Source organism: Microtus ochrogaster, chromosome 4 (assembly GCF_000317375.1).
Source record: "Microtus ochrogaster isolate Prairie Vole_2 chromosome 4, MicOch1.0, whole genome shotgun sequence".
In the NCBI taxonomy this organism is placed as follows: Eukaryota; Metazoa; Chordata; class Mammalia; order Rodentia; family Cricetidae; genus Microtus; species Microtus ochrogaster.
Window position 1 is genome coordinate 30,378,855 of NC_022011.1, and position 13,542 is coordinate 30,392,396.

The following is a 13,542-nucleotide window of genomic DNA, read 5'->3' on the forward strand; positions in this document are numbered from 1 at the left end:
GTGTGTAAGCGTGCTCTGTGTGTGCACTATGTATAGTCAGATCGTGTGTAAGTGTGTGCACTATGTGTATAGTCAGATCGTGTGTAAGTGTGCTCCGTGTGTGCACTATGTGTATAGTCAGATCGTGTGTGTGATATGTTGTGTGCACTATGTATGGTCAGATCGTGTGTAAGCGTGCTATGTTGTGTGCACTATGTATAGTCAGATTGTGTGTAAGCGTGCTATGTGTGTGCACTATGTGTGTACTACAGAGTCTTCTTACTATCAAGCTCTAGCAAACAAAGCTTATGATGTCATCTCCTTGCCTAGATTTGGCCATTGCGGCTTGCAGGTGGGTTTCATCCCGAGGTTGACCTTGGGGACCAAGATGGCAGCTCTGGTTAGCTTGTGACTTACTGGAGGTAGCTTGTGGGGTCATCAGTTGCTTGTCTTCTTTTGGGCCAGGGCAGCCTGGCTGCCCTACACTGGGAGAGGAAGCTATAGCCTGATACTGACCATGCACACACTTGAAGTTTAGAACAGAGGCTCCACCTCTGCTTCCTGACTTGACCAGCTCAGACACCTTCCAGGGCAGAATGGAGGTGAAGTCCAGCTATGTCTAGAGAGCCAGCTTGGGGCAAGGAGACAAAACTATGGGGTGGAATTCTGTTCACTGCCTATTGACTCTTAAGGCAGAGCAAGAGCCCGTTTTCTGGACTCATGGTCACATCTCATTACTCCCCAGAGCTCCATGAAGAAAGTAAACCTGCTTCTGAGGGAGGATCAAGAAATGAGACTTGTGCCGGGTGGTGGTGGCGCACACCTTTAATCCCAGCACTGGAGGCAGAGGCAGGCAGATCTCTGTGAATTCGAGGCCAGCCTGGTCTACAAGAGCTAGTTCCAGGACAGACCCCAAAGCTACAAAGAAAAAGAAATGAGACTTGTTACATGCTTTTAAAATATTCAAGTTTAATAATTTATGCTTTACTATTAATATTCAGCTATTTTTCTTTAAAAGTATGCTAATCCCAGCTTCCCCTGGGCTTCCCCTCCCACCCCTTCCCTCTTCGTCTCCCTGCCCTGTGCCTTCCCACTGTGACCTGGGGGTCTAGGCCACCTTCAAAGGCCAGTTTGCAGTTAAGTGGAAAGACTGCTGTTTACTCCTGACCCAGCTCCTGGCCCCACTTTCAAAACTGGGCCATCCTTTTAATATGGTGAGAACCATGGTGAGACCCGTCCACGGCCCCTGCAGAGAGGGAGGGGAGACAAAGGCAGCTGAGTTGCTTTCTGAGGGGATAGCCTGGAAGACACCAGGCAAGGGCTGAAGTCACCACCACGCTGCTCAGGGACTGTGGGAGGTACCGTCTCAGGCTCTCTGCTCTTTTGAGTAGTGGTTCCATGGGAGAAGGGAGGCCTGGGGCTAGAATTTGCCACACTTGCCTCATGGGCTCAGCTACCTTACCAGTACTCAGGCCAGAGGAGTCTGCTGTAGAGCCCACTGTCTATGGCAGGGATGCCTGTCACCAGCAGAGCCCCGGTGACCAGGCAGGAGTATCCCTACCGGGTAGAGAGGTTACACAGAGCAACCTGGTAGAAACCATGAGGACTACTCAACCCTTTCCCAAGTGCCTGATTGGTTAAGGCTTATGTGAGGGGACAACAGGGTCAGGCTCCAGGAATCCTGCCGCTTAGATCTCCAGACTCAAGACTCCCCCTTGGGCCCACTCACCGGCTGGGTCCATGGAGTCTGAACCGAGGCTTTCGATGCAGGCTACTGTGCAGGAGGGGCTGGGCCCTGCCCGAGTGTGTCCGTAGCCCACCACGATCTGTAGAGCTGATTCCTGGAAAGTTTGTCCTTTTGGGAAGTACCTGGATGGAACCCATGTCATGGTCCAAAACACTGTTCTGAATACTTGCCAGGGTGGCTGATACCAAGGCTTGGGGTTCCTGACCTAGAGGTACCATTTAAGGCTGAAGCTATCCCTCCACCTTCACTTGGATGCAGCTGTGATCACATGGCATGCCTGGTCATGGCCAGCATCCTTCGGCAGAGGAGTCTGGTTCTCCTCCCCAAGCCATCCCTACACCAAGCTCCACCCTGGGTCTGAGGGTTTCCATCATGCCCTAACTCTTGAGCAATGCCCACCCGGCTAAGATACCCAAAGGGTCGGGCTGGGTACTCATGTATCCTGGGGCAGGTACTCTAACCTCTCTGAACCTGTTGAAGAATTTGAATTAATGTGCAAGGCACGGTGGTGGCTCACAGATGCACGGAGACAGCTGGGGCAACAAACCTTGATGGTCCGACCTCGAAAGGTGCTCTCATCCAGCTCCACGGCAGCGTGCACAGCACTCTGAGAAGCAAACTCTATATAGGCGTAGCTGGAGAGGGATAGAGGTGGGGAATGGCTGGGCAAGGGGGGAGGAGCACAGCCTCACCCTCACTGCCCAGCCTGCTACGGCCCCACACTGACCCCTTTGGGTGTCCAGAGAACTTGTCGCACAGGATGGTGACCCGGTGAATCTTCCCGCAGTGGCTGAAGTAGGCCTCCAGCTCAGCAGCCGAGCCTCCATAGTCTACCTGCTCTCAGAAAGGGCACCTGCTGTGAGTGCTGGGCTCTCTGTGTACCTCCTGCTGAGGCGGTTACGGCAGAAAGGGGCTGGAGGGACTTCCAAGGTTGGTTGACTCCTGGCTAGAAAGCGGCTGAGGCTTTACCCACTCCTGCCCAGGGTTGATTGTTGAGAGCCAGTCAAGGGCTTCTTGTGTGGACAGCTGGCTGCATCCCAGGTATTGACTCCTGCCAGGTGTGTGGACCAGTGAATCTCATGGAACTCCCAGTGCCAGTGCGTGTTGAGAAACCAGAATTCTTGACCTCAGCTTCAGCTGAATGGTCAAGGACTGGCTACCTCTCGCCTCCATGGTTTTGCCCAGAAGCTGCAGCCCACCCTTTCCTCTGCAGCAACTAGTGTCAGATGTGCCCCTTCTATCTAGTCTTGGAGACCCTTGAGTTTACAGTCCTACAGCTTTCTGCCTCCACCTCCTAGCCAGCCCCATCCAGGGCAGACGTTGACGTGTCCGCCCAGCTGAATGCCCTGATTGGAGCCAGGTGCCGAGGGAGGGCTGTGGCCTCCTCTATCTGCTACTCACGTTGCCCACATAGACAGATCTGTGGTCAGCCTCCACCTTCTCCTTGGAGGTCCCAGGGAAGCAGCAGCCTGTGGAGAGAGAACCCCAGGACCAGCAGGAGGACCTTATTGAGGAGCCCATTCCTCATGACCCCAGGGAAGGTCACCCAGGCTTCCAAGGCCACATTGTGGGGTTGCAAAGTCTAGTACTACAGGGCGTTCCAGAATGTTCCCTCAGTAGTCCTCATATAGAGTCCGTGCTGAGCACTTCTGCATTGGGAGCAGGTGGTCAAGGCCTTGGAAAGTGTCCTTGGAAGGTGTCCTTCCCTCCACCTTCTGGGGACAGGGTCAGCAAGAGTTCCAGGTTCCTACCCATGGTCTCAGGGCTCAGCAGCTGTCTGACCTCAGCCCCCTCTTCCTCTGTGGCCTTTCTCAGTGCATAGGGTGGCTCCGGCAGGGCCGCAGCATGTTCCATGGCCCACAGCTTCAGCCTGATGGCCTCCAATTCCTGCTGGCCAACCCACAGTAAGCTTGGGGTGGGTGACCTGCAGGTCCCTCTAGAATGGAGGGCAGGTGTGGCCAGTCAGCCCCAGGGAAGTCATGGCTACTACAGAATGACCTAGGTCACCCTGTTCTTCCTGTAGCCATCGTCCAGAGCTAGGGGCTCGGGCCCCAGAAGTCCCCGACGCCTCAGCTGCAGGATACCTCCCCCTAGTCAGAGAGCCCCTGTGGTCTGCAGCTTTGGCCCCTCACCCTGTGTCCAGGTCCACACCTGCTTCCCTGCATCATGACAGGGTGCTGTCTGGCTGTACACTGGGGACTTGGGCAGGTTCTCTTGCTCCAGCATGGCCAGCAGGAAGCCTGCATCTTCATCTTCCTCGTCACGCTCGGTTCCACTCCCAGCCCCTGGCCCCAAAGGGGTCTTTTCAGTCCTGCCCCAGGCCCCCCAACCTTGGGCCTCCGGATCAGAGAAGACCTTCTGGAGCCAGGCTTCAGTGGGAGGCGGGAAGAGATCATTGCTCAGGAAGGGCCACATGGGTATGCAGATAGGGCAAACTGGGCGAACCTTGGCTCCTTAGGCCGCTCGCTTCCACAGCTGCATCTGCCTCGTGGCTCTCCCTTTTAAGGCCTCCTCCTGACCAGCTGCTTCCACTAAAGCACACAGGAGGGCCTCCCAGCTTAGGCCATGTTGACCAGAGGGGTCAAAGGCTGTAGATCTCCTCTTTGTCTTCTTCACCAGCTGCACCCCCAAAACTTGGAAGAGTAGACGAGTCTAAAGTGGGTAAGACAGGGTGTTACGTCCGCAAGCTTGGCACGCTTGCCCTTGGTGTGTGCAGGATGCCATACCACACACCTCCGACAATTGGTCCTAACCAATAACCAGATCTTGGTCAAGTTACCAAACTGTAGTCATGAAAAGGACTTATTTCAGGGAGAGGTGGCACTGTGGGTGTCTGGATACTTTGGGTGAGTCTGAGCAAGGGCCCCTGGAAGGCTAAGAGCTCAGGTTCATCCAGAGTAGGGTTCCATATTCTCTCCTAACCATGAGATCCTCAAACTCTCCCCTCCCCACCTCTACGCAGGGCACCAGTCGATGGGAGTCGATTTAAGTCAGGCACAATTTAGATGATCCCTTTGGCCACAAGGGAGGCTCAGGCTGAACTGTACGAATTGGGTGAAGGGTACTTGGCAGATGCAGGCAGGTACAGTGGTTTCCAGCCCTGTTCATCTGCTGTTGCCCCTCTGCCCTCACCCTACAGGGCTGTGGCCAGCCTACATCCACTGACTCCTTCCTGGGTCTTCCAGCAGGGGGCGGATCTACCAGCACATTGCCGGCTGGTGGCTGGACATGGGCACGGATGCTTCTTGAGTCTGCTCTGTTGAGCCTCATGCTGTCCATGTTATTGTGACTCTGGGGTGTCCACAGGAACCTTCAGGTGATGCCACCTCCTCAGATCCACAGCCACACTTCTGTCATGCTGCTCCCAGACAGGTCAATGGTATCCTTTTTAGAACCTGAGCTGGGATAGGAATTAGGTTTAGCGAGCTACACTGAGCTACAATGTAAATGTGGAGTTTGGTGGCTGATACCTCCCACATCCTGGGGTGGGCAGAGGGGTTGAGAGGCAGAGTCGGGGGTAGCGGTGGCTGTTGGAGCGCCAGGAAGCTGGGCTTCTGACTTTTACCCTGACTTCTCATTTTGTTCTCCAAAGTGGCTGAAAACACCCTGCCTCATGAGATGGCTCATACCTATACTCAGCACTTGGGCCTCTGAGGCAGGGAGATCACAAGTTTAAGGCCAGCTTAGGCTCCAGAGTGAGGCCCTGTCACAAACAGCTCAACAATAATAAAACCTGTTGTGACCTCCATGTCTCCTAAGGGAAGGACTGTGTGGGATACCACATGACCTGAGATAAAGTAGTCCTGACCAGAGGCTGAGTGTCCACTGGCCTCTCCCCAGTACTGCTTCTGTTACTTCCCTTGGTCCTTCCTGGCAAACCAAGGCTACTCAGAGGCAGCATCCATGCCTATGCAGAGGACAAGCTGGCCATACAGGACAAGGGAAGGGATACACAAATGGCCACTGCTGTCCTCCTGCATGTCCCCCACCTCTTCATGTGAAGCTGTTGGGGTCCTGTCTGGGTCTTTCCTGTACTTCCATGTGGGAGGCAGGACATGGCAGGCTGTGCCCAAGCCAAGACCGTCTGGAGGAGCCCAGTCCCTGGCCAGTGTCCCTTCTGAGCTCAGTGTCTGCAGTGGAAAAACCTTGTCACCCTCCTCCCCCTCGTGCTATCCTGAGATTGCTGACACACCAGGCCCAGTGGGGCTCCAGCCAGGCGCCTGGCCTAGGGACAGTTCACCTCCATGCTGGCCTTCCCAACAATGCCTTCAAAAATACACCATGTTCCAAGCTGGGACAGTATTAACACGGTCGCTTCCTCCAGGCAGCTACCAGTGCAGCCTGAAGCACTATGGCCAGTAGTTGGTTCTAGAGCTTTAGCCAGGACACAGCTGTCACAGGAACAGACTGAGGGTTGAGTCTTTCTGCTGTGCCACTCTTAAGTCCTTGGTGTCCCCTCAGGTCCTGAGTTTTCCGTCAGGTCTTAGGTACCCTTTTAGTGTTCCCTCAGATCCCCAGTGTCCCTTACGCCTCTAGTGTTTCGCTCAGCCAGGTCCCACTATCTCCCTCATGTGGACAGCTCAAAGAACTTGGCCCCAATAGTGAACCAGTCATATATATATATATATATATATATATATATATATATATACACACACACACACACACACACACACACACACACACATACATATGTCTCTCTCTATATGTATATATATGTCAGGCCCTTGAAACTCTTAGGGTCATTTTTGGGGTCCAAGATTTTCCAGAACTCCCTAAGGCCCAGCCTTCCAAGTTGGGCCCTATTTGCCAGAATTTAGCACATGGAGCTGAAGGTCCCTTCCTTTGTCCACCCCTAGTCTTCTCTGGTACAGCTGAACACACGTCTGCCCTGGTCTGTACATGAGGTCTTTCAAACATGGTTATCGCGTGTGCGCAATGGTCTGGAGGAGCAGCAAGCCGTCATAGCAAATGCTCACTTTATTACACAGATGTAATTAACCTGATCATCATGTCCATGGCCCACAGGGCAAACATACAGGACAGCAGAAGACAGCGGTGGGTGGTATGACGCGGCACCCTGACATGGAGGGCTGTGGACCATGATGCGGCACCCTGACATGGAGGGCTGTGGACCACGGCTTTTCATGAGGAAAACATCCAGTCCTCTCCTGCAGGAGGAAAAGAAACGGAACAGCAATGGTTCCCCCGGCAGGCTGTGTGCGGCTGCGCTCTGGGCCCAACCCTTGGCCCAGAAATGGTGTGAGCTGAAGGCTGCTGGGCCTTGTCTGGGTGGGAGCAGGGGTTGTTCCTTTGAGGATGTGGTGAGCAGGACGCACTTTGAGTCAGATGCCACATTCCTGTATCCCCGTTGTCTGGGCTGCTACCTTAAGGGCCAGCTGAGTTGAAAGAAAAGGAATGAAAACAAGATAAGAGTTTTCTAGAATTTGGGGACTTGTTCACGTGGTTGACAGACTGTCCCAAGCTTTGTCTGTGAGCTGTCTACAGGAGTCGATAGTTCCTCTGAGCCCAGCTCACCTGAAGTTTCTCTATCTTCTTGCCAACATGATGGTAACTCAAGGGTCTCTCCCCAGGCTCATTCTAGAAACTTCTCTAGCTGACTGTTCTTCTTCTTAAGAGGCAGCTTCTGCCTCTCTCCCTTCTCTCCTTCCCTTTTTTTTTCTTTCTCCTCCACCCCACTGGAAAAAACTTCTCTACATGGAAGAGCAGTGAGCTATGAGGGGAGGCCGTGGACGGCCCCAAGCACCTAACAAATTCCTCCTACCATCGGGGAATCCAGTAGGGGCAGACTGGACAGGTTCAACTCTGAGCTACCTGGGATTCTAACTGAGAAGATGGGACTGGTACCCAAGTGTGCTGATGAACAGGATCCTAGGAGTGCTAGTCTCAAGGGAAGCCAGCATCAGCTCACTCTCCTCTTTAGAGCTCCCTCTTCTGGGCAGACTCCTGGAATCAAGGACTGCCCCTGCTTTTGGGGAATGTGGTTCCCTAACATAACATCCCAGAGCTCCTGAGCAAGTGTATAGCCCTTCTCTTGGCACACATTCTTGACTCCTCCTCTCCCCAAGCAGGTCCAGATGTGTCAAAACGGTCACAAAAACTTGTCCAATATTTCTACAATGCCTGTGGTTGGAATTCATATATCTGGAGGTGTCTAAAGAAGCCAGGGTAGGGCAGAGCACCAAGGGACTGTTGCCTCATGGGTGGGTATTCTTAGGGCACCCCTGGTCAGTCCAGGGCAAGTAGAACGGAGGGCATGGGGGACCTAGTGTCTTTGGTACACTGAGGGAGTTGAAATTACTCTGAGGACAGTGGGTAGAGAGACGATAGGAAGGATGGATCTAGGGATGGCTGTGTGGTGTTTGACTGTGAGACATCCAGACACAAGGATGGTATGTTGGGGTGGCATGGGCAGGTGGAACTGGGGCAGGTGGACGGATGAGAGGCAGTGAGGCAGGTGGGTCAAGGTAGATAATGGTGTAGTTACTTGAGAGGGCAGGTGGAGGACGATGAATAGGTGGAGGTGGATGGGTTCACGGAAAGATGGCTGGCTAAGTCAGAAGGGCGAACTCAGGAAAGTGTCAATCTACCAGTGTGGTTAGGCTGAGGAGCAGAGCAACGGATAGACAGATGCCAGAGATGATACTTTGGTGTCAGCCTAAGGATTTATTTGGAAAAACTAAGAACTTTGGAGCCCATCCTGATCTGATCCCTGTCCACTGTGGCCTTGAGAGCACTGCCCATGGCCCTGCCTCCTATTCTGTCCTCCATCACCAGTGACCTTTTCAGGTCTGCTTACAGGTGTCCCTGCTGGGGCTGGCTCTTCTCACCTTGGCACCCATCAGGCAATAGGACCTAGGCTTGGTATAATCCAGCCTGCTCCTATACACTTGTGACCATATGCAGAATGAGAGCCATTGGCCTCTGTTCCCAATCAGGTCTGAGGACTGAGCTGGAAAGGTGCCCTTAAGCAGCAGACTGGAGAAAGGCCAGTCTGAGTCTGGGGCAGAGATGGGCAAGGGGATGAGAGGAGGGGTGGCAGAGGTAGAAGGACACATGGCAAGAAGTCATAAGGTCATGGGACAGGATCTGGGCTGGGCCTTGGGGGTCAGAGAGTTCTGCCTGCCACCTGCCCTCCCCACTCAGCCTTCCTGGTTTAGCTTTGGCCTCAGAACAGGAAGCAAAGTTGCATTTTGATTTGGGGTTTTGGGGAGCAAGGCTCTGTGAGAGCCACATCCTGTAGGGGTTTGGTTCATGTTTGTCTGTGGCTACCAGGAGGCAGGACGTGGCGGTTGCTCTTGGGTCCATGGTTTGTGAGCTGGAGAAGGTAGCAGGAGGGGCTCTCAGCAGAAGTCAGGGATGGGGAATCACCCTCCTCCAGCTCTGCGTAGAGCCCCAGGCAGACTGGAGGTTGAAACCAAGAGCATGCCATGGTTATGGCCACCCAGGGTACACCTCCCAACAAAGAATACCCATGGACCCCATCCTTCCCAAAGCTCTGAGGTTGTCTGGTTCTTCTGTGAGGTCTTTCGGTGGCTGAAGCTGAGCACAGCACCTGCAGCTTTTTCAGGGCCCCCCCCACCCCTCTTGCCTCAAGTGACACTGATGATGTCTACCCAGAATTCCCTGCGGCTGTTTCCTCACTTACCCCTTCCTACCCCCCACCTTAACTGCCACCCTGATTCTGCAGTTGCCTTGACGGCTGAGCTCTTCCTATCAGCTGGCCAACACCTCACCATGGGTGTCCACAGTTGCCAGCCAAATGTCATGCACAAGGGACACACTGTGGTCGAATGGCATCTGATAGCTGTCTTGGGGGGGGCTATCCCTTCCAATAGCTAGGGTGTAGGGGGGGACTGTGCTGAACCCTAAATATGTAACCTGGTTCATGGAGGCCAATTTGGCTGGCAGCATTTTGTTGTCCCTGGTGGGCCTTCTTGTTCCGAAAAGGTAGATAAAGGTGGTATAGGTAGCGGAGGAAGTATGTGAAGCGAAAGCAAATTGGCGGGCCTTCAGGTAAGGGAACCCTCTGAGACCTACATATATGGGAACAGACACTCTCAAGTCCTGACACCAGGGACATGGGTCATCAGGGAAGCCACCCCAGGATTCCTGGCCCAGACCTCTAGAGACTCCAGCTCTTAAGCACAACCTGAGGGCCTAGCTTTATTTTCCCCCACAAACACGGAGCTCACCACCCCTGCCACCCAGAGCTTTTCCCTATGAATGGCCACCAGCCTGCTCTCCTGCAAGGGCCAAGGACGCTGCATGCTGTGGGGTAACAGAGACAAACAGCCTTGCATGAGGCGCAGCTGGGAATGGAATCCAGCGATGCTTCCTTTGATGGCAGGCGGGTCTCTGCCAGCACAGACTCAGTGTTCACAGGCAGACGCTCAGGTCAACTGGTCCACTAGAAGGAAGGGCAGAAGGCCGCCATGTGTTCTGGCTTCTCTGAAACCCACAAAAAGACATCTCTGTGGGCCTGGAGGGCTGTGGCCTTAGGAACCTTCCAGAGGATGAGCTCTACTTTGGCCTTCGGAGTGAGAGCTGCTGTCAGGCTCCATTCGGGGTAGCACCAGGTTGATGGTACCTAACAGGATCCTTCCATGCAATGTTCTCTTAAAGAGTGACTTTTACAGTTGTGAAGAAAGACCAGCCACCAAACAAGCCCACAGGACCACAGCTCAGATTCCTTCCAAAGTGTTTCCTAAATTTCACATACTTCCGTGGTTTGTCTTAATTTCTTTTTATTTGGCAAACGTCTCCTCGGTACTGATGCCGCGGTTAGGACCTCTGTGGAGACTATTTACATTCACATTAACACATGCTGCACACCTTGCTCTGGGCAGGGCCCCTAGGCCCAGGGTTCAGGAGCAATTCCCCCATATTGCACGCTAGGCCTGCAGCTTACTGCAGCCACACACATAGGTGCGGACCCGGACTGTGTCTGCTGTCTTTCTGTTTGGTACAGGCATGAGCTTCCTTTCTTCATTTCCTCCTTGAATCCTTGAGGGAAGTTGAGCGGGTGGAGGGCAGGGCAGGGCAGGGCAGGGCAGGCGAGGGCTGGAGCACAGGTGGGCATCACTCCCGGGGCTGGAGACGAACACGGGGGTTGGAACACAGGGATATGTACAGCTGGGCTTGAGTCTTCCAGGCGAGGTGAGGGTGGCTGCTGGCTTTTGTGTTTTGTTTTGTTGTTTTTTTTTTCTTTCTTTTTTTTTTTTCTGTAAAAGTTTGAAAGAAACGACGGTAGCCACAGCAAGACACTGGGGATGGGGAAATAAGACTGAGGTGTGGGTGGGGGTGGGGTGGGGATGGGAGGGCAGAGAGGTAGAGGAGGGAAAACCAAGAAAGCGTGATTCGCTGTCACCTTATGCTTTCAAAAGCAGTCAAGAATCAAACCAAAAGATTGTCACAGTTTCGTTTAGGAATTGTGCTCTCTCTGGGAAGAACACTAGCACTTTCTTTCCCACAAGTGGAAAATGAACTATGCGAAGTCACAGAAGGTGTGAGGACAGATGGAGGTGTCTCCCTTGCGTACAGGGACGCACGGACAGGGCCTGAGGGCACACAACGCTCAGGCTCATGCTGACTGGGGCTTCTAGATATGGTGCTGAGGGTCATGTGGCCTTGCTGCTGACCCCTTTGCCCAGCAAGGATGCTGCCCACTAGTCAAAAAGGAACAAAACGTTTCTTCTTGGCCCAACCCATCAAATCCCAGAGACCCAACACCCCTGACAAAATCAAAGCCAAAATAAAAGACCGACATCCAAACAAACCCAGGAATGAAAGACAATGAAAAAATACTTTGGCAGTGATAAAAATAAATTTTTGATTTTGATTTCTTGAGTTTGCTTTTTGGATTTCCTTTGGAGCGAGGTGTGTCTGGCATCCTTGGCTGGCTAGCTGGCAAGGTAGTTTACAGGTATGTTTCCTTTGCTTAAAAAAAAAAAACTTTTTGAGTTTTTTTTTTTCACTTAAAGCCAAAGAGTTTGACATTAAAGAAAAGAAATAAAACCTGAAACCAAAAAATGCTTCTTGAGTTGGAAATTGAAATTGTTCTCACCGTCTCTGCTGCACGCGCCGATCCCCCTGGGGTTGGCTGGGTGAGGCAGCAACTCCAGCTAGAAAAAAATCACAGTTTCTTCCTTTTCTAATAAGGAATGGGGAGAACCCCACAGTTCTTTGTCCATTTTTAAGTAGCTTGTTTGCCAACAAAACAAAACAAAATCTCCAAAAGTTCTTCACTGAAAATAAAGCCACCGATTAGGTTTCTCTGATTACAGAGAAAGTACGCAGGCTTTTACACAGACAGAGAGGATCAGATCCAGGGAGAGTCAGGGCAGGGAAACAGAGGGAGACCAGACACAGAAAGACAGACAATAACAGAGAGACAGACACAGAGGGGACAGACGGTGGCAGAGCCGGCCACGCTCCACCGGTGCCACTGTCTGCAGCTCCGCAGTGGTATCTGAGGATGCTTGTGAAGAGAGGCTGTAGGAGGTCCCGGCAAGACCTCGTCAGGTAGCTGAGGCTGCACGGATGCAGTTTCGTTGGATCTGTGTTTTCTTTTGGAGAGAAGCAGTAGCAGCAGTGACTCCACCTGGCCAGCTCCAGGCATCTGGTGGGCCAAGGTGGGGCCAGGAGGTTGGCAGGGCATGGTGTCCATGGGCTGGGCGTCCAATCTGGAGGTCAGCGGGGCACGGCAGCGTCCAGTGGGCCTGGTGGGCCCGGAGAGCAGGGGCGAGAGGGCCCTGCTGAGCCGGCTTCGCTAGGGCTGGCGGTGGCATCGGGCTGTCCGGGCAGTGGGTCAGCCACTGCAGCTGCGGGGCCCTGCAGACTCTGGCCGCATACATGATGGTGCTTCTCCCAGTCCTTGTGCTGACAGAAGGACCCACAGTAGCGGGCTGCATTACAGCCGCTGCAGGTCTCGCTGGCCTTGCGCCCGCAGTTCCAGCAGCTCTGGATGTAGAGGAGGGCAAAGGAGATGAGTCAGGATGGAACAGGCTGCACATGATAACCTGCCCACTGCTGAAAAGGTGTGCGTGTGCTTGTGTGCGTGTGGTGCAGGGGAGAGCCATGCAACCACTCCCAGCTGCTAAAACCCAGTTAGGGTTTCACCCAGGAAGAAGAAAGAACTCTAGAGCCCCTGGAGACATCTGAGTTGTCAAGCACTCACCGGGCCCTTTCAGGAGAGAAGAGGTGGCCACGGACCAGGACTCCCTTTGCTGACTGTATTTCCCTCAGGGGATGGCTAGAGATCCCGGCAAGGCGGCTGAGACTGGGAGGCTGCCCCGGCTTCAGGAATCAAAGCCTACCTCTCGTCTCTATTCTCTGGCCTCACCCCTGCCTGCTGCACCCCTGCCTGCTGCTCCACCTGGGAGGGCCTTGCTGGCCTCTCCGTCAGGATGGCTCTGATATTGGATGGCTCTTTTCTCTCTTTCCCCGGGGGCCATGATGCTCTGAGGTCTACTGATGTACTTTCCAAACTATCCTCACCTCCAAATACCTAACATTCTGGTCGACGCTTTGCCCATCTCCTGACAGCTCTGAGATCCTGTGCGTGTGCGCATGTGTGCGTAAGCACATGAGTGTATGGGTACGTATGTATGCGTGTGCATGTGGAGGCCTCAGGACAATCTGGTGTTATTCCCGAATACTGTCCACATTATTTTAAGACAGGGTCTCTCAATAGCTAAGAACAGTGGTTCTCAACCTGTGGGTCTTGACCCCTTTGGGAGTTCAGTGATCCTTTCACAGGAGTTGCCTAAGATCACTGGAAAACACAGATATTT

The 13,542-nt window shown here is 53.3% G+C and overlaps 2 protein-coding genes across 5 annotated transcripts in view; both read right to left on the reverse strand.

The window, feature by feature from the left end:
* Positions 1 to 1,185: 1,185 nt before the first annotated feature.
* On the reverse strand, positions 1,186 to 4,141 carry Pabpn1l (poly(A) binding protein nuclear 1 like, cytoplasmic). Its single transcript, XM_005345804.1, has 7 exons — positions 3,905 to 4,141; positions 3,478 to 3,613; positions 3,128 to 3,195; positions 2,454 to 2,560; positions 2,274 to 2,361; positions 1,709 to 1,848; positions 1,186 to 1,225 (listed from the first exon to the last, which is right to left on the reverse strand). Exons 1-7 carry the CDS (start codon positions 4,139 to 4,141, stop codon positions 1,186 to 1,188), a joined length of 816 nt encoding a protein of 271 aa, XP_005345861.1.
* Positions 4,142 to 11,736: 7,595 nt separating this feature from the next.
* The window catches only part of Cbfa2t3 (CBFA2/RUNX1 translocation partner 3), a 48,251-nt gene continuing 46,445 nt past the window's right edge, over positions 11,737 to 13,542 (reverse strand). For all 4 annotated transcript variants that reach the window (XM_026778601.1, XM_026778603.1, XM_013354916.2 and 1 more), the window contains one exon: positions 11,737 to 12,709. In XM_026778601.1, the coding sequence (XP_026634402.1) occupies positions 12,440 to 12,709 (270 nt within the window). In that variant the 3' untranslated portion in view covers positions 11,737 to 12,439. The remainder of the gene's footprint in view (positions 12,710 to 13,542) is intronic.

Excerpts from the sequence above, each read along its gene's own strand:
- Pabpn1l (XM_005345804.1), bottom strand. The coding sequence starts at position 4,141 with ATGTGGCCCTTCCTGAGCAATGATCTCTTCCCGCCTCCCACTGAAGCC. Across the intron at positions 3,614-3,904 it reads CCCCAGTGTACAGCCAGACA|GAATTGGAGGCCATCAGGCT; the intron begins GCACCCTGTCAT and ends GTTGGCCAGCAG. Across the intron at positions 1,849-2,273 it reads TTCGAGGTCGGACCATCAAG|GTACTTCCCAAAAGGACAAA; the intron begins GTTTGTTGCCCC and ends GGTTCCATCCAG.